Source organism: Clytia hemisphaerica, unplaced genomic scaffold (genome assembly GCF_902728285.1).
Source record: "Clytia hemisphaerica strain Z4C2 unplaced genomic scaffold, Clytia hemisphaerica genome assembly, whole genome shotgun sequence".
NCBI lineage: Eukaryota > Metazoa > Cnidaria > Hydrozoa > Leptothecata > Clytiidae > Clytia > Clytia hemisphaerica.
The window spans coordinates 348,035-372,672 of NW_027103372.1; the positions used below are offsets into that span (position 1 = coordinate 348,035).

The following is a 24,638-nucleotide window of genomic DNA, read 5'->3' on the forward strand; positions in this document are numbered from 1 at the left end:
TAAATATTGATATTGTGATATTGATATTGGAAGTTGATCATGGCTTGGATCACGAGATTTACGTTTGGCTACGTTTCGAGATTCTTCTCCCGTCATCTTACTTATTTTAATAAAATAACATTTCAAATAATTCATCTTTAACATTGTACGACTTTTTTTTTGAGCTGCTTAATTTTCTGAATTTCTAACGTTTTTGTTTTAAAAATATTTCTCTCACAGGTTGACCTAAACACAGCTGAGAAAGCTGAAAAGACCAATAGTGAAATTATGAATATTGGTGCTTATACAACAACAATGATGTCGACCTTGTTGAGGTTTGAACTGTTTTTTGGTTTCATTCCACTATGGCAATAATTGTTTTGCTTGTCTAACAACGATGAAACAATGTAGATACCTGAATCTGTTAAGTTTTATTTATGACTGATGATTAGCACATGACTTTCGAAAGTTACAAACCTAGCTGAAAATTTAAATAAAATTGACTATTTGGAAATGATATTTCTTGAAATGTAAGAAAAAAAGTCTTTCCAAGATTTTTCAGCTCCCTTCTCTATGCTTACGACGTGAATGCCAATTCATAGGTTTTTTTTATTTAGAGATATTATTTCATGTATTTTAGCTGTGATTCTTCTGCTCTTAACTGGTTAACAGACGTAAGCGAGTCAAAAGAACCTCTGGCAAATAACATTATCTACATAATTGTTGCCATTCTACTGAAGAGCCATGGAAATCAAACAGTTGTCGAGAAGTGTTTAGATGCTTTGAATGAACAATGCAAACTGAATTCTGTACTGGTAGGTCGCATATCGCTGACATCGAAACAAAAAGTCAATTAGTGTCTGACAAAGATAAGACATTTTTACTTTGCTAACTCAGAATTTATAGATTATTCATTTTCCCTTGCAGATATTAAGATCCTTCTCCACTACAAGAAATGGGCCAAGCTCAAATTTTTAAGTCAAGTTAAGCAAGTTTTCTCAGACACTAATTTTGAGAATTCAGGACTCGTCAATGTGGCTTGGGTAAGCAAGCATAGGCCGCTGTTGTCACTAGAGTTCTCAAAACACTAAATGTGGAGCTATGCTTAGGGTCGCTTGTGGGGAGTGGAGAAGCTGATATTGCTCTCAAACAGAGTCTATAGAATGCTCAAAGGACCCAAGTTCTGTTCGTGACATTCTGTGTTAGAAAATCTTTTATATCAATTTTGATTTCCCTTTCAGGTTCCCTACCTTTTCCCATTGTTTATGTATTGTTTGAACAACAAGAAATTCATCAACATGAAAATTCCCATCCTCTTCACTGTCCCCAAACTTGCAGTTGGAAAGGTAAACAAAAGTAACAGTTTTGCACGAACTTGAGACTTAGCTTTGTCCAAAACCTAAGAAAAATTAATATAAAGCTGGGCCTCTATTTTCAAAATTGCCCATTTTGATTAATTCTTAATTCTTAAGTAACAAACTTTTTAGCGTAATTTATTTAAAAAGACTACGACTTTTTTCAAATCGCAATCAATTTCTCTCTTTCAGATGACTATTTCACCAGTATTGAAGTTATTGACACTTATATCGACCAACAATGAGTTGTTACCGACATCTATTCGTTTGATGACAAGTCTCTGGAAAAGACAGGTAGATAGTGTGGTACTTCTAACTCTAAGATGGCTGACAGTCAACACTTTAGTATGAAACCTCTCTCAGAATTTTATATCACAAGTGGTAAAGGAACGTACGTAAACGTATTCCCATACGTTTGGGAATGTCATCATCCTTGTGTAGCCTCTGGGGATTAGTTTTGCAGCAGTTCTTTCTTCTAAAAAAAATGATTCTTTCCGAGTTTGTCAACGGGAAATCTTTTCTAAGAAAATCAAGGTCGACGGAAAATTTGTTTTTTCTTTTCAAAATTGGAAAAAGTTATGCGTTCTCCTTTCAAATAGTTAATACAATTCTTTGTTTTCTAGCGACGAATTTTTCCATACTTATTACAAATGCTAAACAAGACCATCAGCGATACCCCACATTCTCAAATATGGTTTGATTTAATGCTCTCCAAAGCTACTTCTATCTCGGAAATCTGTCAACTGAAGTAAGTAAAGACGTATCATCAGTTACAGTTTAATGTTTTATTTGGCGTGAAACCCCTAAAAATCACCATCGTGAATGTTAACGAAATCTTTCCGTGATGTGATGGCTTCAAAAGAGGTAACATTATCATGTCATACAGTCTCACAAGTCGATCTCATTTATCGAACGATGTCGAACAGTATCTAATATCCTTTCTAAAATAAGGAAAAGTATATATAATTATGATAAATAGATTATTAAACACCCTCTTCTCACAGACCCACTGGGACCTCTTCTCACTGGAAATATTGGCCAAAATATCGTCATCGTTGGAAAATTATCCATGCCATATCTTAACCTCTTTGTGTTGGTTTTGCATGAAACCTCAATTTTTGAGGAAGTTGTCTTTTTTTATTTTAGGCCTGAACAATACGGTCAGGACTTAGTCGTTCTTTTAAGCAACATGATGGAGAGTTTGGTTCAAGTTGAAGTCTCTCCATTGCAGGTGGAAAAGATGGAATGTGTCTCCTCCTCTTTGTCTCTGGTCATTGAATCTCTACGTTTGTTATGTCTCGCCAAGGTACACAATATTTGATTTTAGAGTGTATTCCAAACTAAGGTTTTTCGCAACCTTGTACCCAGTGCACTCTCATTCTCATTACCTTTAACTGATGGTGTCAGAAACCCTCAGAAACAATACAAGAAGGTTTACTTTTAAGTTTTCTTATGTCATGATTCTTGGATCTACCTCGGGGGTTCTTTTATTAAACCTTTTTTCGTTCGCTCGTCCGTTCGTTTGTCTGTTACCAGCTTTTCTCGGGATTGGTTCAATATTTTGTTCTGATTTTTGCATAGGGATGCAAAATGACAGTACCGAAAAAGTGACAGAGCCCGATTTTCGATAAAAATTACGTTTTTTGGACTTTGTGAAATTGCTTCATCAGCTTTTTATGATTTTTTGCATAAAGATAAAGGACAAGGTTCTCTAAAAAGTGGCCGAAGCTGTTTTTTCCGGAAAATTTTTTTAGCCGTAAAATTCGGATTTTCTTATTTGGGGAATTTTCTTTTGTAATTTTTAAGGAAAATAAGCATTTCTCGTGATTGGCTTGGTATTTTTATTGTCATGGTATTTTTTTCTTATTTTTTGCACAATGATGTAAAACGTTAATGTTTGAAATCTGATGGAGCCCGATTTTCGAAATAAAAGATTGTTGGGCAAATTTGGGCCAAAAAAATGCCTAAAAGGGTGGTTTTTTGGACGTGTGAAATTGCTTCATTTGATTTTTTGACCGTAAAAATTAGATTCTCTTTTTGGGGAGATTTCCTTTTGTCTTTTTTTAGGGAAAATGAGCATTTAAATCGATTGACTAGATATTTTTTCCTGATTTTTTGCAAACTGTAGTAGTATTAAAATCTGATAAAGCCCGACTTTCGAAAAAAATCAGCAGTGATCCGAAATTGTGATGATTAAAATGTAAGATTTGGCGTTTTTTGCGCTGAACGTCACCAAATGGCCTGATTTAATAAAACATCATTTCGGCATTATTTATTATAAACAAAATCTTCAATTTTAATCTATTTTCAACGTTTTTAGTTAACTTTAATGGCTAAATATTTTGTTGCATTGAAGCTATTGCTCAGTTACAGATTTGGCCTATTTTTAGATAATAGTCGCCGATTTCGTTTTTGGCATAATTTGATGAAAGATCATTTTGAGATAGTTTTATATTGAATTAAATCTTCAATTTCAGTCAATTTAGTCTATTTTTAGTCGACTTTAAGGGCTTAACACTAGGCTGCATCGATGCTATGACCCAGTTACAGATTTGGCGTATTTTTCGATAAAAGTTGCCGAATTTGTTTTTGAAATAATTTGATAATATGTCACTTTGGGATTGTTTATTTTGAATTAAATATTAAATTTTAGTCTATTTTCAACATATTTAGTCGTCTTTAAGGGTTTAACATTTTGTTGCATTGAAGCTAATGCTCAGTTACGAGATTTGGCTTATTTTTAAATAAAAGTCGCCAATTTCATTTTTGGCATAATTTGATGAAAGATCATTTTGAGATGGGTTATATTGAATTAAATCTTCAATTCCAGTCTATTTTCAAGATTTATAGTTGTTTTTAAGAGTTTAACATATGATTGCATTCAAACTTTAGCCAAGTTACAGATTTGGCGTATTTTTCAGTGTATTTTCAACATTTTTATTTCTCTTTAAGGGCTTACCATTTGGTTGCATTGAAGCTATAGCCTGGTTACAGTTCTGAATCATTTTTAGAAAAAGTCGCCGATTTTGTTTTTGGCATAATTTAAAAAAAAGATTATTTTGAGTTGTTTATATTGAATTGAATCTTCAATTTCAGTCTATTTTCAACACTTTTAGTTGACTTTAAGGGATTAACATTTGGTTTCATTCAAACTATAACCCAGTTACAGATTTGGCGTATTTTTCGATAAAAGTTGCCGAATTTGTTTCTGAAATAATTGACATAATGCCACTTTGTATTGAATTAAATCTTCAATTTTAGCCTATTTTCATTATTTTTAGTCGACTTTAAGGGCTTAACACTTGGTTTCATTCAAACTATAACCCAGTTACAGATTTGGTGTTTTTTGGGATAAAAGTCGCCGAATTCGTTTTTGGGAAATTTTTGATTTTTCGGGTCTGGCACTATTAATTTTTCCAATAATAATTGATTTGGTGACATAAGGACATAAGTTTTTGGACCTACCCCGGTGGGGTGGGGGTCCTATAAATTCAACTCTGTCCGTTCGTCCGTCCGTCCGTTCGTTACCAGCTTTTCTCGAGATTAAATCATAGGAATCATTTGATCTTTGGTACAAAGGTGCAAAACGGTGGTGGCCAAAATTTGACGGAGCCCGATTTTCGAAAAAAAAAATTTTTGGGCAAATTTGGGCCGAAAAACGGTTAAAAAACGGGTTTTTTAGACTTTGTGAAAAATTGGATCATTAATTTTTTCTGATTTTTTGCATGAAAGTAGGGTATCATCATAGGTAAAAGATGGCTCCAGCTGATTTTTACAAAAAAAATTATTTGTTTTAAAAAACGCATGTTTATCTAGCCAAATTACTCAATTTTTTGATGAGATAAATGTCTTTTTATGCTCACGAAGTCTTGAATATGAAAGAATATTTCAAGAGCATGAAATTTTGGTTTCTAAACGTTTTTTTTAATAAGAAACAAACGACTAAATGTTAATAAATCGTCACTATTTGTGTTCTGAATGATTGTTTAATATGGCGCGCCAAAAGGCTTTTTAATACTAACTTTTTTTTATATACTAACTTTTTTTACTTTTTTTATAATACCAACTTTTTTTTTATAATATCAACTTTTTTTTTATAATACCAACTTTTTTTTTATAATACTAACTTTTTTTTATAATACCAACTTTTTTTATTATAATACCAACTTTTTTTTTATAGTACCAACTTTTTTTTTAGTTTTCATAACACCAATTTTTGTCTCGCTTACTATGCGTGTATAATCGATCAAGTGTAGAAAGAGTCTTAGCGTGATTACACCTAGCCTGGAGACCACTTAAGGTTTTTTGATAGACTGGGATGATGCTATTTCACAGTCGCAAAGCGTAATGGGTAATCAGGGCCACTGCGCGCTGATGACGACTTATTATTGGTCCAAAGTTTTGAAAAAAATTAAAGATTTTTGCGTCTAGCCAACCGGAAGTCGTTACTAGAGCGCAACCAGTCCTGATTACCCATGATTCATTTCGAGTGTGAAATGGCCTATTTGTTGCCAACCAAAATCCATCAACCGATCCAGACCCTTTTCAGCAGAAATTCAAAGTTTCCATGGAAACGACAAAAAGTTGCGCTTGAAATCGAAAGTGCCTTCTCGTCTACTTTACTCAACTCAGCGTTTACTCAACTTACCCTTTACCCAAGCAGCCAACAGGCAAGTCAAGGACAGGACATCCATGACCATGTGCCTCATGTAGATTTTCCAGTGAAGAACTGTAAAGGCCCGTCTACATGGTGAAAAACTGTAAAGGCCTGTCTACATGGTGAAAAAAGAAAATTGACTAAGCGAGACCAAAAAAATTGATATTATAAAAATGAAAGTTAGTGTTATAAAAAAAAGTTGATATTATAAAAAAAGTTGGTATTATAAAAAAAAGTTGCTATTTAAAAAAAAATCTGATATTATAAAAATGAAAGTTTGTATTATAATAAAAAGTTGGTATTATAAAAAAAAGTTGATACTATAAAAATGAAAGTTGGTATTATAAAAGTGAAAGTTGGTATTATAAAAAAAATTTAGTATTATAAAAGAAAGTTGATATTATAAAAAAAAGTTAGTATTAAAAAGCCTTTTGGCGCGCCATAGTTTAACGTTTATGCTAACGTAGATATCAATTATATATGTGTAAAATGCATAACCAGGTAGGTCCATAAAAGTATCACTTGTTTTATTTGAAGCTACTGAAGTTGAGCCCAGCGGGTTGTAGCCTGGAGTTCCATGCTATGATTTCTTATTTTATATACTGATGGCGAAATATATAGCATGGTATGGGCTACTCACAGGTCATACACGTCCTTTATACATCAGATTATAAATATACAGGACGGGTTTCCTGTCTAAGCCGGTTGCGCACATTTGACTTAGCTTTAGAGAGACTTTAACTGAGAAATAACTCTCGTTCCAGGTGATTGACATTCAAACGATTTGGAAAGCCATCATTTTGAAGGTACAACCCAAGAAGAACGAGATGATCAACAGAAGTCTTTGTTCCTTCTCTGATGCTATTGCACACATTTATGGTGAGATCAGAATTGTAAGTGTTTTCTTTTTAAACCTCAGTTGAACTGGCCCGGTTGTTCAAAAGTGGATTAGCGGCCGATCAGGTAATTAAATCTCATATGAAATCAGAGGAAATCAGACTGGTTAACCACCTCGTTGTATTTCAAAGCGGCTTTTCTTTGATGTACCATCATTGGAAGCAAAAAACATCAATTTATAACTTTATAAGAACAGAAAGAGGCTGGTCCGTTTATTTTGAAAAACTTAATTTTGCGAGAAATCTTAGTTAAAATGCGATTCGAAATAGTTTCAACTGATTTAAGGATAAAAGAATATATTAACTTCATAAGGATATATTTTTGGGCTGGCATTTTGCGAACATTAAGAGTCGCATCACATTATCATTGAAAGTTTCTTATCTTAAAATCTCCACGTCAAAGTGGGCAGCGGTTTTCATACTCTGACAAAATGATCGATACAAGGTTCCTAATCGTAACACGTAATTTTTTTAAAATCTATCGATGGCTTTATGGGCAGCTTCCCCTAGAAGTTTGGAGTATTGTGCTTATTATGTGAAGTTTTTTTCAATTTTTCATGACAAGGCTATTATATTTTAATATACTTGTTAAAAATGTAATGTCTTTTCATTCATCTTAAATATTCCTACGAGTATACCCAAAATTAATCATCTTATTCCCAAAGCAACCAAACAGCTGTTTGTTTCCGATGATAAATCAGAATAGAACAAAAGGCATTGACTCTCCATCTATCTTTATTACCTTCATGGTTTAATGATTAAGAAATTGCTATTCTAGTTGAAGAATTCTCATTATGTTTTAACATACCTAAATTATATGTAAGGTAGGTTTGTACAGGGTGTCCCTAATTAAAGTATCGAGTCGAAACACAACTATGAGTAGAAAGTTTTATGTGCGTGTTCACAAAATTGTATTTTAAGCTCTCCCTCTTTTTTCTTTGTCATTACGATTAATTTATACGTTGTAACTACCTTTTGTAATAAGCCTGTGTAATGGAGAACGTTCTTATATTTTAGCGATAACGCACACAAACTTTTCTACTCAATCGCATGTTCAAACTCGATACTTTAATTAGGGACACCCTGTATTTGAGCATATACCAAAGAGACTGGTTGTACTGTACAAAAGTTGGCGAGAGGAATGAAATTTAACGATTTGAAAACTTTGCTTTCGTGCCTAAAGATTATACTTGTGTGTAGGTGGAAACGATTATTGTGCAAATAATAGCTTTACATATATTAAAGAACATCATTTTAATGTATCTCTTGCCGTTTACTTGCATGTCATTCTTAAGGGAAAGCAATAACAATCTTCTATCCAGCCCCCCTCCCCCCGCCGCCGCCGCAGCGCCGTGCGGGCTAAAACTTTGAGATACTATATTACAAAGTTAGAGACGTGCCTACTTTCTATATTGTAAAAAGAATATCTGAAATATCTAAATTTAATGCCTTGTTTTTATTTAACCTTAACGCTTTATTCTTGTACCTTGTCCTGTAATGAAGATAACAAATTGTATGAAATTAAGAAATCACCTTTTAATAGGAGTGGGCTATACTGGGTGATTTTTCAAAAAATGTCAAACTATAATTTTTTTGAGGTGTAAATTATAAGTGTAGACAGGATCAAATAGAATTTTTGAACAAAAATGAAGAAAGAAAATGTGTGTTTTGTAGACTAAGGCTTGTGCCCTCAAATCAATCTTTTTCCATCTACCCAACTACCCAAATTATTCATTTCTCAGGGACAGAAATAAAGTATATCAAAACATTTATTCGAGAAATATAATTTTGGACATTTTGGACGTAGCCCAAAGGCTTTACGCAGGCAAAAATTGGGAAATATTATCAGGATTCGTCAAGATAGATAAGGGTAGGTATGCAAAACTTTAGGGCAAAAATATCATTCCAAAGTTTTCTAGAGCTACCCAATCCTTTTTATCTTTTGGGGGTTTGGCCACGCCCTAAAACGTCCGATAATGAAATTTTTTAAATAATTCTGACAAAATGTTATTATTGTTATTCAAGGAAGACTTGTACCAAATTGCAGCAAAATTGAATGATTTTTAAGGTTTCCAGGTCAAATTGGGGATCATACTTTATATGAGTCTAATAGGGGGCCAGAAAAGGTGCTCCTACAGTTTTTATATTTGAAATATCTCAAAAATTCTTTTTGATCCTGCCTAGATATGCCATACGGAGCTAAAGAAGATTTAGTTTGACATGATTTGACGAAAAAAATGAAAATGACCCTGTATAGCCCACTCCTACTTTTAAAAGGTTCCTTTTAGTGAAACTTTATCAATCGGGTTCTTTGACTTCGACAGAATCATTCTAGTAATTTTAAAACACATGCCATATTTCATTAGTATTTAAAGCTACACTGTCTTATCCACTTTTTTAGGATTTTCAATGTGAAGTTGTTGAGTATTTGTGGTTTATCGCGCAAAGTGAGGTGAGAAATTATAAATCTTCTTTCACTCAGTTACCATCCTCCCGTTTATTGATTTCTCCTCGAGCATAAGAACCCCCTCTGCTTATTATAATTTAAAAATGTTTTCAACCCTCTCCCCTAAGATTACTTTGTATCCGAAAAACATGTTTTTCACGTCCCATAAAGGCACTACAGTAGCATCTCTCAATTTTTTTAAAACCCTCCCCCTAAGATTACTTTGTATCCGAAAACATGGTTTTTCACGTCCCATAAAGGCACTACATAGCATCTTCTCCAATTTTTTTAACCCTCTCCCCTAAGATTACTTTGTATCCGAAAACATGTTTTCACGTCCCATAAAGGCACTACAGTAGCATCTCTCAATTTTTTTAAACCCTCTCCCCTAAGATTACTTTGTATCCGAAAAACATGTTTTTCACGTCCCATAAAGGCACTACAGTAGCATCTCCAATTTTTTTAAACCCTCTCCCCTAAGATTACTTTGTATCCGAAAAACATGCTTTTTTTTTCTCCCGTCCCATAAAGGCACTACAGTTCAATTTTTTTTAAACCCTCCCCTAAGATTACTTGTATCCGAAAAACATGTTTTTTCACGTCCCATAAAGGCACTACAGTCATCCAATTTTTTAAACCCTCCCCCTAAGATTACTTGTATCCGAAAAACATGTTTTCACGTCCCATAAAGGCAACTACAGTAGCATCTCCAATTTTTTTAAAACCCTCTCCCCTAAGATTACTTTGTATCCGAAAAACTGCTTTTTCTCCCATAAAGGCACTACAGTAGCATCTCCAATTTTTAAACCCTCTCCCCTAAGAGTACTTTGTATCCGAAAACATGTTTTTCACGTCCCATAAAGGCACTACAGTAGCAATCTCAATTTTTTTAAACCCTCCCCTAAGATTACTTTGTATCCGAAAAACATGTTTTTCACGTCCCATAAAGGCACTACAGTAGCATCTCCAATTTTTTTAAAAACCCTCTCCCCTAAATTACTTTGTATAAAAAAACATGTTTTCACGTCCCATAAAGGCACTACAGTAGCATCTCCAATTTTTTTTAAAACCCTCCCCCAAATTACTTTGTATCCGAAAAACATGTTTTTCACGTCCATAAAGGCACTACAGTAGCATCTCATCTCCCAATTTTTTTAAAACCTCTCCCCTAAGATTACTTTGTATCCGAAAAACATGTTTTTCACGTCCCATAAAGGCACTACAGTAGCATCTCCAATTTTTTTAAACCCTCTCCCCTAAGATTACTTTGTATATCCGAAAAACATGTTTTCACGTCCCATAAAGGCACTACAGTAGCATCTCCAATTTTTTTAAACCCTCTCCCCTAAGATTACTTTGTATCCGAAAAACATGTTTTTCACGTCCCATAAAGGCACTACAGTAGCATCTCCAATTTTTTTAAACCCTCTCCCCTAAGATTACTTTGTATCCGAAAAACATGTTTTCACGTCCCATAAGGCACTACAGTAGCATCTCCAATTTTTTAAACCCTCCCCCCTAAGATTACTTTGTATCCGAAAAACATTTTTCACGTCCCATAAAGGCACTACAGGAGCATCTCCCAATTTTTTTAAACCCTCTCCCCTAAGATTACTTTGTATCCGAAAAACAGTTTTTCACGTCCCATAAAGGCACTACAGTAGCATCTCCAATTTTTTTAAACCCTCTCCCCTAAGATTACTTTGTATCCGAAAAACATGCTTTTCACGTCCCATAAAGGCACTACAGTAGCATCTCCAATTTTTTTAAACCCTCTCCCCTAAGATTACTTGTATCCGAAAAACATGCTTTTTCACGTCCCATAAAGGCCTACAGTAGCATCTCCAATTTTTTTAAAACCCTCTCCCCTAAGATTACTTTGTATCCGAAAAACATGCTTTTCACGTCCCATAAAGGCACTACAGTAGCATCTCCAATTTTTTTAAACCCTCTCCCCTAAGATTACTTTGTATCCGAAAAACATGTTTTTCACGTCCCATAAAGGCAACTACAGTAGCATCTCCAATTTTTTAAACCTCTCCCCTAAGATTACTTTGTATCCGAAAACATGTTTTCACGTCCCATAAAGGCACTACAGTAGCATCTCCCATTTTTTTAAACCTCTCCCCTAATTACTTTTGTATCCGAAAAACATGTTTTCACTCCCATAAAGGCACTACAGTAGCATCTCCAATTTTTTTAAACCCTCACCCTAAGATTACTTTGTATCCGAAAACATTTTTTCACGTCCCATAAAGGCACTACAGTAGCATCATCCAAAATTTTTTAAAACCCTCTCCCCTAAGATTACTTTGTATCCGAAAAACATGTTTTTCACGTCCCATAAAAGGCACTACAGTAGCATCTCCAATTTTTTTAAAAACCCTCTCCCCTAAGATTACTTTGTATCCGAAAAACATGTTTTCACGTCCCTAAAGGCACTACAGTAGCATCTCCAATTTTTTTAAACCCTCTCCCCTAAGATTACTTTGTATCCGAAAAACATGTTTTTCACGTCCCATAAAGGCACTACAGTAGCATCTCCAATTTTTTTAAACCCTCTCCCCTAAGATTACTTTGTATCCGAAAAACATGGTTTTTCACGTCCCCATAAAGGCACTACAGTAGCATCTCCAATTTTTTTAAACCCTCTCCCCTAAGAGTACTTTGTATCCGAAAAACATGCTTTTTCACGTCCCATAAAGGCAACTACAGTAGCATCGTCCAATTTTTGTTAAACCCTCTCCCTAAGATTACTTTGTATCCGAAAAACAGTTTTTCACGTCCCATAAAGGCACTACAGTAGCATCTCCAATTTTTTTAAACCCTCTCCCCTAAGATTACTTTGTATCCGAAAAACATGCTTTTCACGTCCCATAAAGGCACTACAGTAGCATCTCCAAATTTTTTTAAAAACCCTCTCCCTAAGATGACTTTGTATCCGAAAAACATGCTTTTCACGTCCATAAAGGCACTACAGTAGGCATCTCCAATTTTTTTAACCCAAGATACTTGTATCCGAAAAAATGTTTTCACGTCCCATAAAGGCACTACAGTAGCATCTCCAATTTTTTTAAACCTCTCCCCTAAGATTACTTTGTATCCGAAAAACATGTTTTTCACGTCCCATAAAGGCACTACAGTAGCATCTCCCAATTTTTTAAAAACCCTCTCCCCTAAGATTACTTTGTATCCGAAAAACATGTTTTCACGTCCCAGAAAGGCACTACAGTAGCATCTCCAATTTTTTTAAAACCCTCTCCCCTAAGATTACTTTGTATCCGAAAACATGTTTTTCACGTCCCATAAAGGCCACTACAGTAGCATCTCCAATTTTTTTTAAACCCTCTCCCCCTAAGATTACTTTTGTATCCGAAAAACATGTTTTTCACGTCCATAAAGGCACTACAGTAGCATCTCCAATTTTTTTAAAACCCTCTCCCCTAAGATTACTTTGTATCCCGAAAAACATGTTTTCACGTCCCATAAAGGCACTACAGTAGCATCTCCATTTTTTTAAAAAAACCCTCTCCCCTAAGATTACTTTGTATCCGAAAAACATGTTTTTCACGTCCATAAAGGCACTACAGTAGCAATCTCCAAATTTTTTTAAACCCTCTCCCCTAAGATTACTTTGTATCCGAAAAACATGTTTTTCACGTCCCATAAAGGCAACTACAGTAGCATCTCCAATTTTTTTAAACCCTCTCCCCAAGATTACTTTGTATCCGAAAAACATGCTTTTCACGTCCCATAAAGGCACTACAGTAGCATCTCCAATTTTTTTAAACCCTCTCCCCTAAGATTACTTTGTATCCGAAAAACATGCTTTTTCACGTCCCATAAAGGCACTACAGTAGCATCTCCAATTTTTTTAAACCCTCCCCTAAGATTACTTTGTATCCGAAAAACATGTTTTCACGTCCCATAAAGGCACGTAGCATCCAATTTTTTAACCCTCTCCCCTAAGATTACTTTGTATCCGAAAAACATGTTTTTCACGTCCCATAAAGGCACTACAGTAGCATCTCCAATTTTTTTAAACCCTCTCCCCTAAGATTACTTTGTATCCGAAAAAACATGTTTTTCACGTCCCATAAAGGCACTACAGTAGCATCTCCAATTTTTTTAAACCCTCTCCCCTAAGATTACTTTGTATCCGAAAAACATGTTTTTCACGTCCCATAAAGGCACTACAGTAGCATCTCCAATTTTTTTTAAACCCTCTCCCCTAAGATTACTTTGTATCCGAAAAACATGTTTTTCACGTCCCATAAAGGCACTACAGTAGCATCTCCAATTTTTTTAAACCCTCTCCCCTAAGATTACTTTGTATCCGAAAACATGTTTTTCACGTCCCATAAAGGCACTACAGTAGCATCTCCAATTTTTTTAAACCCTCTCCCCTAAGATTACTTTGTATCCGAAAAACATGTTTTTCACGTCCCATAAAGGCACTACAGTAGCATCTCCAATTTTTTTAAACCCTCTCCCCTAAGATTACTTTGTATCTGAAAAACATGTTTTTCACGTCCCATAAAGGCACTACAGTAGCATCTCCAATTTTTTTAAACCCTCTCCCCTAAGATTACTTTGTATCCGAAAAACATGTTTTTCACGTCCCATAAACATCTCATACACGAACCTTTATAACTCGAATGTCTCAGACAAGTTTTCTCGTCCCTTCAATTAACAATGCTTTATAAACCTTACTCCATAACTCAAAATTTCCTTAATTCGAACAAGTTTGTGTTCCCTGTCAGTGTTCGAGTTATAGAGACTGCACTGTAGATTTTGCACACTGATATTTCGTGCAATAGGCCGCTGATGCTGGAAAAAGTGTGCCATTTAGTACGGAAATTATGTGTGATATGTTAGTGTGCTCGAAAATTCAAAAGATCATGAAAAAATACGTGTGAAGTTTTTTTTTAATGAAATACTTCATTAGTGAAAATTGATACAAAAAGGTTTTGCAAAAATCGTGCGAAATACGCCAAAAGATTCCAAAGCCCGAACATTGATACAGCAAATTTTTACCATTTATTTTCGGTTTGTCAATCATGTTTGATAACAGTTGGCCTGAATTAACTGTAAGCAAATCTTTTCAGGGTGGAACAACAAGCAGTTTTTCATACGGTGCATTATCACATTTCAGTCCTTCATTGCAAAAAGTCAAGTATCTTCCAAAACAGGTAAGCCTTTTTTCTTCAAAAATTGATACATACTACAGATTGTCAGGTAGTATGTGTTGTTTACGGACCTTGTAAACCTTGAAGTTAAACCAACTAACCTTATCAACCTTGAAATCCGATTTCAGTCCATTGGCTTAAAGCGTGCACTCTTTTTTGCCAGTAATTTTTTTGCTTCCATGTCGAAACCACTCTCAAAGGGAATAACTCTGATTATAATGACATGGTTTCTACTTAAAGCCAATGAATGCGCTTGGTATTTCTTTGTCTTACTTGGCTTGTTTTCTTCATCAGTTTCCACCTTTTTCTTATTTACCCATGTAAGTTTTTGATGGATTGTATTCCATGTTTACTAGTAAAGCCGTCTTTTTTCAAGCCCACGAGAATTTTAAGCTTTCGAAACTTGTTTTTATGTTTTATTTTGGAAAAGCGAAACTTAACTGAAGGACCAGATTGGTAACATGAAGAAAGTTCCCACTGGAAAAATTGACCAAAATATCGTCTCCAGTGAAGAGTTATACTCTTATTTTTGTCCCGCTAAAAATAATCAGATAAGCAAATCCTGACTGCAAAATATAGCGCTATTTTTTCCATCCCCATCGAATTTTCTGGCTAGAAAACAATGTAATTCAAATCCCCAGACATAAAAAACATGGGAATATCAATCCCCACCGAGTTTTGGTCCGTTATTTTTATCCCCACTAGCTGACAAAATCCCACCGAGTCTGTGAGAAGGGGTATTTATCCCTTCCCATACTTATCGTTTTGATTATAGACGTTACCTCTCGTCGCTAACACCACGAAAGAAAATTGTTTAAAGATTCAAAAAGGTGGAAACCTCTCCAGTTAATCGCGAATCTTAAATTCTCTCCCTTTAAACTTTAATTATTCAAAAATCCTCCTGTTTTATCTACTAGAAGACCTCAACACAGTCGAATGTTACTCACGTTTGGAAGAAACTCTATGTTCTTTTCATTTTAAAGCAGTTTTTCTTTGCTTGATAAATAATATTATGATTTTATGGATATTTACAAAGAGTGTTCGTGCATAAATGAACATAATTCTTACAATGATATAAATAAAATAAAGATTTAATTTTACTGCTTTGAAATTCCCACAATTACATGAAAAAGACTTTTTTAGGAAGCGATTTTATATAAATGCCTAAAAATCTGGTGTAATTTCTTGGTTTGGGTTTCTTTACGACAGTACCAATATTATATTTGACTCAAAGACTTAACCCTGAGAGACTTCACTATTTTACATATTAAGTATCAATAAAAGTCAATTATTTTACAAGAAGTTTCCCAGCTTAACTTCGGAAGGTGATGATGTGCTTGTTACCAAAATAAAAGTTGGTTTTGGACTTAGCTTATTAACGGATAATCCGTCAGACGTATCGCTCGACGTACGACGTGACGTTAAATGAAACGCTGATGTTGAATCACTATCTTGTAGAATTTCTCTGTTATTGTTGTTGATTTCTTGTAAATTTAGAAGTGTTTTATTAACATACGGGTCGTTACTCGGTCGCCGTGATGTCGTAATAAAGGAGGAAAAACGAGTATGTCTATCAAGGGCATTCGTTAGAGTGTCTTTCTTGTGTCGGAGCTCTCGGATGAAGTCGGGCTTATTGAGAACGTACACAAACGGATTCAAAAGCGGTGGCACGGATTTCATTAGTGTCACGATGAAATATGTTAAATAAGTCACTTTGTAGTGTCCAGCTTCTTGTAGATCCATCAACAGTCGAACCAAAAAGTATGGCAAAGAAAACATGGCAAAGAAGAGATACATAACGGCGAATATTTTCAAAACGCGTCTTTCCTCTTGTTTCTTGTTAAATAACTCGATAGTCGGGAAGCGTTGTATTTCCCGGAACATCCGGATGAAAATGATGAAAAATGCAGTCATCGGAATCAGAACGAAAATGAAAATGGTTAAAGCGGAGAATACGGAATCGATATACGCCGTCTGCTCATCTTCGGCGTGGGTTGGGGTACGGTACATGTACGGGTACACCCAGAATAGTTGGATGCACGGTATAAGTAAAGATATCCCCCATATAGTTTGAATTGCCAACGTGATTCGTTTTCGGCCCAATAACATTTCTAGCTTATACGGGTGAATTAATGTGATAAAACGTTCAAAAATAATCAAGGCAAGATTCCCCATTGTGACCAGTTGTATCCATGACGTCATGATATCGAGACAAATACGGACGGATCGAGTTGCGGGTGTTTGGGCGATAGCGAATGTCGGAATAACACTCGCTAGTATGTGAAGGAGAAGGATGACACCTGTTGACAGGTCAGAAACAACCAAACTGAGCAAAATCTTATTCGTGGTGGATTTTCTTAATTTTGCTTTACTGAGGAATAAAGCGAGTACAAAAGTATTGATAATGATAATAAGGGCGGTGATGACTGTGCTTGGGGCGGTAATAGCGATCAAGTCGATTCCTCCGACATCTGTAAAAGAAAATGATAATGAAAAATAAGTAAATATGCTGATTCGCTAATTTACTGTATTTTTTACCCTTATAAATGAAGGGTTTCTTAAAAAAAAGTCAATAAAGGTATTCCTTACAATAATGTCCTCATTGAGCACAGAGCGAATTGATTTTTTTGGTATTTATTGTTTTTGAAGCATAATTTTGAAGTTTATAAGTTTTGTAATACCTTGTGTCATGTGTGTTGCATTATGGGATATTGATGATGTTGTAAGTAGAAGCATGCTTGTGTTGTTGGGTGCAATGAAGGATACCATCTTGAATTTTTGAATTTTGTTTGTCTTGTTTTCGTTTTTAAAATTTTTCGTTTTTTTCTGAAAATATAAAGAAATCATATTCAAATTTTTACTGCGTCATTGCGGATCGAATCCCTAAAAACAGAAAGATATCCCATTATTCACTTCCCTCTACCTATGTTATTTTCTTGAAAAATTAACTCAAAATTTATATACCACAATTTGGACCAAAGTAAAATCAATGGATTTGAATAATTGAGCTCTTCCACTGCTCGCGCTCGCCATTAACATTTCTTCTATTTTGTATCTTACTTTTACTCCCTTATAAAGGCTGAGACCACTCATTCTTTCTACTTCCCTTTAATCTTATTGTTCTTTTCGATTTCTTTTTTTTCTCTCCTTTCTCTTTTCACCTTAACCCTTCATCGCGTGTTGCTTTGAGGTTTGACGAGACCTCCAAATCTTATTCTCTCGTTACCAGTTTTGAGCGAGGATTATTTTCTCGAAGTTTTTGTGTTGAAAAATTCCTTATCGCTAGGTCACTTTTTGGTAAAAAAATTTTACGCGTAAATTAGACATTTGAAGATATCAACTTCTCCTCCAAAGAGTTGTTTGATATATATTCCTTCTACCCCTTTGGTCTTTAATTGTTGAAATCCAATAATAAGATACTCTAATCAGGATAATTTCCATCAGCCTAATAATAAACGAGTTAAGGCCTGGGGACACGAGAAGTTTTTCTCGCGTTGGTGCAATGGAACATGCTCCATCCCACCAACGCGAAAAGTCTTCTCGTGTCCCCAAGCCTTTACGATTAGAAAGTTATTACGACTTTCAATTTGTTCCTTTTGGAGAGTGGTTTCACTTCGATACTATTTCGGTGGAAAGTCCCATGTCCCTTCAACCAGAAGAATCTTACACTGTGGTAAAGGATTCCTTTCATTCCCTCCTTCGACCAGCCTCAATTCCTTCTCTATTGACTGAACAACCATCTGGTCAAACACAAAGCACTCCTTTTCTTTTACCTGGTCAATTTCTTAATCTGCCTCAAAAATAATATAATAGAGATATATTATTTTCAAAAATCAAAATAAGTTGGCTAAATATTGAAGAAATTTATATCTTTTTATAAGGGGTAAATCTTGAGTATTGGATTTCAAAATTGTAACATTTGTTGAATGTCTTTTGGACATCATCATAAATGAAGATTTCAAATATTTTCGAAGTAAAGATAAATATATGGGACTGGGGAAAAGAGAGTTTCAAAAAGTCGGTCTTTCTTTTGTTAACTAGAGACTATCCTGTATTTGCTCGAAAAGCATATGTTATACTGAAAATATTTATCTTCAGATTTTTTGGGGAAAATAACTGAAGGGGAATAGGCCCGAGAAAGACCTTTTTGTTGTGTATTCTTGATACCTTTTCACCACATTTTTAAATTTATTTTTCGGATGATTTTGCTACCGAACTTCTCTCTATTTTGCTTGTTTCTACTTTTCTACTTTTCTAGATTATTTTAATTTTTAATTTTGATAAAATGCAACGCCTACACGTATCTTAGTTCTTTTTATTGCACCCTTAAACCCTGCACAGTTCTCCTACCGTACTAAAAATACAAATATATTTTGATATTTCTTTGAAGACACCAAAATATTCAATCAACTACGTATAGGAAATTCCTGACACGCTCTAGAACTCAAAAGATATTTCTAACACTAAATTTTAAAAACGTAGATTCACAGCTTATTCTGTCTTGGCAAGTTCATTCATGTTCATACACACCAGCCTTTAGCCTATACTAGACGTCGACCGCTTTTTTTTACGCAATTAACGTCTATTCCACTTTCCGACTTTTTCGAATGTTTTGAGCCCAGGTTTTCGGGCTCTAAATATTCGATATTTTGACGTCACTTTTAACTTTCGAAGCTCCTGCAGTAGCAAAATAATCGAATTTGCGTCAAAACACTTGAAGGCTTCTATTTTTCGAAAATCGTCAAAAAGTGGAACTAACTAAGAAACGAGATGAAAAATCCCGATTTTTAATGAGGTGCTCGCTAACCAGCTTTTTGAAGTCTTCCGGAAAAGGGCGCCACTCTATACGGAAGCAGCCACCGAGAGCAAAAGACGAAAAAGCTGCTCGGGAGAAGCTAAATATGTCAACTTTTTAGTAATATTCTCCTGGCTGGCAAATTGGAACAGCTCTTTCGCCTTTTTGCCCCGATTGCTGCCTTTCTCTATACTGCTTTATACAACAAAATGACCTGACCTCTACATTATAGAGGAAACCAGACGTCTGCTGATTGCCTCATAAACTTTGACCACTAGCTGATAAAAAAACCTCGAACCTGTTATCGACTGAAAACCCAAAGATAAAACATCAGGTTCTTTTTCTCAGAAGAAGGAAACCACTGCTCTGAAACTTGCATAATTTGATGCTAATGGACTGCACTACTGGAATGTAGAACTTAGTTCTTGATCTGCCTTGGTATGACTTTGAGACAACTTGGCTTACCTTTCAACCGAACATCTTGACCTATTGAATGTAGAAAAAGACAAAATTGAAAAACTATGATCTTGGGTCGTGGGTCGGCTAATCCTCACATTTCCTCACGCCTTGAAAAAATCAGTTTTGACCTACTACTTCACCAATGACCCCCCGTCGTATGCAATATATCGGAAACTACTCTAATTTTTATCTTTTCCAACAAATACAGAAATGAAAAAAAGATAAAAGACATGCTTTGAAACAACTCTTTAGTAAAATTGTGTATAAACAGGGGACGCCTTTGCAGGCAGGTGAACAGATATCAACTCGTAAATAAAATGATTAATATTTGTTTGTTGATTCTGCTGTTTATCCCCCTTCGGACCCCTTTTCAGTACCAAAATTGATTTTATTAATTTTTTTTTCGAAGGATTTCGTGATACTGGTTTCCTTTCACTGTCATAGTGACTAAGAGTTGAAGCTACAGAGCACAAAAAATTATTTTACAGTTTACACAAATAATGTTGTAGCTAGAAAAACTGTCTCCATTACCTTTTAACTTCAGTTACCTCACTTTGCCTCGATTTACCAAAGTATGATAATCACTTGAATTCTAGTATATATCAAACTATAAAGATTTGAAAACCCCTAGACAAAAAAAATTGCAAATTGTCAACAAAAACATTTCATAGAAGCCAAATGTCTTTGTAGCAACCACTACAAAGCTTGATATGTTGAAGAATGTACATATATGACCTTTATGAACTTTACTACACACGCATGCACAACTATTTATAGCTGTTCAATGTTTGACGCAAGAATCAACATATATAGAACGTACAGAGAGGTTGTCCAACCAAGCCACTCAATGATCATATAAAACTCGTACGAACCCTTTCACATATTGCTTTTGACCGGCCCCGCGGCACTCTTCACGGATTTGTCGCTTTGATGTGGTCTTATAAGAAATTTCAGTTTTATGTTTTATAAGAATTTCCGTATTATTGGAACCATTAGATGGTTTCCTTGACAGAATGGTTCGAACCTCTGTTTATGGGAGGGCCATTTGTTTTGCGTAAATCATCTGTTATTCTAAAGGTTGCGAAGATACAGTATTCCATTGATTTTGAGACTTTTTAATTTAGAATCACGGTACATACCTATCAATTCTAGATTCTTATAATAAAATATTTCAGGTTTTTTGCTTCTTTGCCAACGAACATGTTTAAGAGTGGGTAAACAGTGTTCAGTTGAATCAAGAAAGGAAACTGGCTTATTCGATCACCAATTGTTCCAATGAAGTGCCATTTTAAAGGACATGTCTAATTTTGTTGACTCTTGTTTTTTTAGATGCCACTTAATTCGTCAGTCCTTATGACTAGTTTGAAGTCAAGGACTGAGTTTATGTATAAGTTCAGTCGTCAAAATTTGTAAGAGATGATGATGGTTACGTTTGATGACGCTTACAGGGATGTTCCGGCTTTCGTTCGGTCTCAAAAGACAAACACAAACTTGTAAAACTTTGCTTTCAATCTTGTTCTAAAATAAACGGAACAGACGCCAACCCTGGTACATACTTGGTTTCGTAGTAAATTAAGTCTGCCACCGCAGTCGGAGGCGCCCCGAACGCTCCTCTATCGATAGCTATCCACCCGAAGGTAGGGGAGGACGCCACTCTTCTCCCTTAATTGCCACAAACTTACCCTTGATCTCTCTAATTGCTGAGCATCAAGCAGAGAGGCATGGTAACATAGCTTATTTACACTTTGAATAATCATGCTACTTTTATATGACTTTGTTGTATCCTAAACTCACATCTTATGAGAAGTTTGTCATCAAATAAAGCACTGGGAAAAGGCTTCAAATATTTGGAGATTTAATCCAAGTATTTAAGGAAAGAAGAAAAATCTCACTGTTTTGGATTCAGTACTTCATATCAAATAGATGGGCTTTTCTCAATCGTTTGTCAAACGGCTAAAGCTTATCTCGATATAGCACTGACACTCCAATCTTTCGGAAGTTCGATTAACCTCAAATATTTACCTAAATAAACAAAGCTAACAAGAGAGTAAGGAGGACTTCAGGGGTACCTCAGCAAGATACTCTATCTAAATTATCCCCTTTTTCAAAGAACACCCATAACTTGGCCGAAATATATACACACGCTATACAATCTAATTAGTCCATTTATCTAAGACCCCTTCGTAACCTTATCAGGGCCCTTCGTTAACTTATGATCCCATTTGAGTGTAATACAATTTTGAACAGCAAGAACTTTCATGACATTTCAATTTTGGTTGGCAAGTTAAAATGTATTTGATAAGACAAGCTATAGACCAAGGGACTCGTTTTAGCAGGTCAATTGGTCTTCAAATAACTCTTTGCTTTTTTTTTTGCCAAAAATTTGTTACAATAGAAAAATTGATTTGTAATATCATGATTGATTTGCAATATGTAGCGCACTATGTTTGGCATCAATCAATTCTTTCCCCCAGCAGGAGAACATCTTGTTACTGCAAAATGAGAATTTTCAGAGAATCTTGCAACTAAAAAAGATTTTAATTTTTAAACAAAAGGTCAAGCTTTTAGGAGTAGTAGAAAAAGAAAAAGTTACACATACTCGAAGTTAGTATCTTTGGCCTGGATTTTTATTACATGCTAAATTTTTTTCCTAGACAAAATACTAAACACAAGATTTATAGCAACCATAGGTAACTTTATAACAAAAATCCCAATTTGAAAAAAAAACCTTCCCGAACTTGATCCTCTGACAGGATTTTTTCCACCACCGGAACAATTTTGCAAGACTTAATTTCACACCTATATACTAAATGAAAGAATAGATAAAATTTTGGATCAAAATTAATTTCTTCAGTTTGATAAGCTTTTTACCCAACAAATTCCTTTGCAAAGTCACTTAACAATCGACCGATAATTGAAATTGAAATTGATAATTGAAAAATCTTCTGCTGAAATGAATCAAATTTCATTTAGAATTTCAAAAAAAAGAAATTCAAACTTTGAACAAATTTCTAGATTTTAAAATATCTGTGCTGGATCTAAACTTCCGTGTGTTTCAGCCGCTACAACCCTGAAGTTAATTCATTCGATAAAACCAACCTTTACCTTCAGTATACCAAGGAGAGAGTGAACGTTTCGAAATTATTTGGTTACCAAAAAGAATGATAAATAATTTTTTGTTCCCATTGAATCTAACGAGACTCTTCTCCAGGATATGAACCAATGAAGATTAGAAAAAAAAACCATCGATGAATAAAAAATACATAAACCACAAACAATTCTTGTTCACAAAACCTTGGTGGATAACATTCTTAATTTGGTTGAAATGTAGTTTTTTTTCCTGGTTCGCAATCACTCAAATTCTTTTTCATTACATATACGATAACCCACGAGGCTTACAATAGATTAAGAAGAAAATGGAGGAACTCTTTAAGAAAATCGTATTTATAAAACTGAAAAACCATTAACATTAAAGACTAAATCCAAAATATCTTTGTCAGGTTAAGTTTTGGAATTTTTCACACGAAATCCTGACTTCCATTCCAGTACATGTCAAGTAGCTCAATATAGCATAGCATAATTGGAAGATACCCATGATCAGACATTAAATGCTTAGTGAGAAAAGATTGATCAAGATGTAGATAAAATTTCGAGATGGTTTGTTTACATTACTAACTTGCTAAATTTACTAAGCTTTTCCGTACTGGTGTTGTCCTTTTACATACCCTGAACAACGTTTCTCGATGCCGGCCAAGCAAAATCTTTGATCTGAGTTTTTTTGAAAGTGGTAGCACTATTCAATGTGGGTGAAAAAATTTGGAAACGGAAATTTCATTGAATTATAAATTGATCTACATCGAGTAGTTTTTACCATTAGGGTACCACTTTTCAAAAAACTTAGGCCAAAGATGGCTTCTTCCAGGGTATATAAAGGTCGGTGAAAATATTGCCTTCACTGCAAAAATCCCTTTCTAATATACAAACCAAATCAAAAACTGTTAAATCAGATTACACAATACTTAAAACCACCCATGGTTATGAACCATCGAATCCCAGTTCTTGTAGATTCTCTCAGAAAGGTTACATGCTATGGAACCAGTGTAATTTGAATGCAACACATTTTACCTGATCTTGATATGGAAGCTAACAACTGTCCAAGTTTTCCAGGAATACATAGACGAGTACATTGTATTGATCACCTTATACACAACCAATCGAATTTCAAATACCAACTGACAACTCTTCCTTTCCTTTTCAAGAAAAATAAGAGAAAGAGACAAGAAAAAAAACAAAAGAAAATTACTATTTTTTTATTTGTGACCAATTTTCTATCGTCATTCAAATTGCCGGCACATGTTTGAACCTTAATTAGTCATAAAAATAAAATAAAATTGGACCATTAAAATGTTGCGGTTTTTAGAAAAAAACATTGACATTTCAAAACTATGATTGTTAAAAATGGAACAATCCAAATGAAACATCCCGCCCTCATTAGGACAGCCCCCGATTGTTTCTGGGTATTTCTTTTTGAAAGCCCATTACAAATCTGTTTGGTATAGAAAACCAGATGAAAGCAAATTTTCCCCGACCTCAGTTAAAATTGCAGTCTAACCTTGCATAAGTTGGACCACACAGAAAATGCAAGTAAAAGTGTTGTTTTGTCACCGTGAGAAAAATGGTGTCTGTTATTCTGGCGCAACTTCAATAGCTTTGATTTTTAGTCTCGATGACCTTTGTTATGGATGTAAGCGAGTTTATGTATTCAAGATAACGCAAAGAAGACGGTATAAAACAAAGTAGACTTGACGCAAGAATCGCCGTCCATTTTGCTCGACGACGGTAAAAACACCAAAATACTGTCG

At 34.8% G+C, this 24,638-nt stretch overlaps 2 protein-coding genes across 5 annotated transcripts in view; one reads left to right on the forward strand and one right to left on the reverse strand.

Moving 5' to 3' along the window:
* The window catches only part of LOC136823432 (focadhesin-like), a 56,864-nt gene that overhangs the window by 12,933 nt on the left and 19,293 nt on the right, over positions 1–24,638 (forward strand). For all 4 annotated transcript variants that reach the window (XM_067079616.1, XM_067079634.1, XM_067079625.1 and 1 more), the window contains exons 12-20: positions 220–314; positions 620–794; positions 1,221–1,325; positions 1,527–1,628; positions 1,958–2,082; positions 2,481–2,640; positions 6,756–6,884; positions 9,289–9,339; positions 14,442–14,525. In XM_067079616.1, the coding sequence (XP_066935717.1) occupies positions 220–314; positions 620–794; positions 1,221–1,325; positions 1,527–1,628; positions 1,958–2,082; positions 2,481–2,640; positions 6,756–6,884; positions 9,289–9,339; positions 14,442–14,525 (1,026 nt within the window). The remainder of the gene's footprint in view (positions 1–219; positions 315–619; positions 795–1,220; positions 1,326–1,526; positions 1,629–1,957; positions 2,083–2,480; positions 2,641–6,755; positions 6,885–9,288; positions 9,340–14,441; positions 14,526–24,638) is intronic.
* On the reverse strand, positions 15,502–17,344 carry LOC136823483 (D(5)-like dopamine receptor). The gene is made up of 2 exons (XM_067079675.1): positions 17,204–17,344; positions 15,502–16,993 (listed from the first exon to the last, which is right to left on the reverse strand). The coding sequence occupies exons 1-2, from the start codon at positions 17,289–17,291 to the stop codon at positions 15,816–15,818; spliced, it is 1,266 nt and encodes a 421-aa protein (XP_066935776.1). The 5' UTR covers positions 17,292–17,344; the 3' UTR covers positions 15,502–15,815.

What these genes read in the sequence shown, in the direction of transcription:
- LOC136823483 (XM_067079675.1), bottom strand. Translation starts at nt 17,291, where the DNA reads ATGGTATCCTTCATTGCACCCAACAACACAAGCATGCTTCTACTTACA. An exon ending in TGCAACACACATGACACAAG is followed by an intron (nt 16,994 to 17,203) that starts GTATTACAAAAC and finishes TTTCTTTTACAG; the next exon opens with ATGTCGGAGGAATCGACTTG.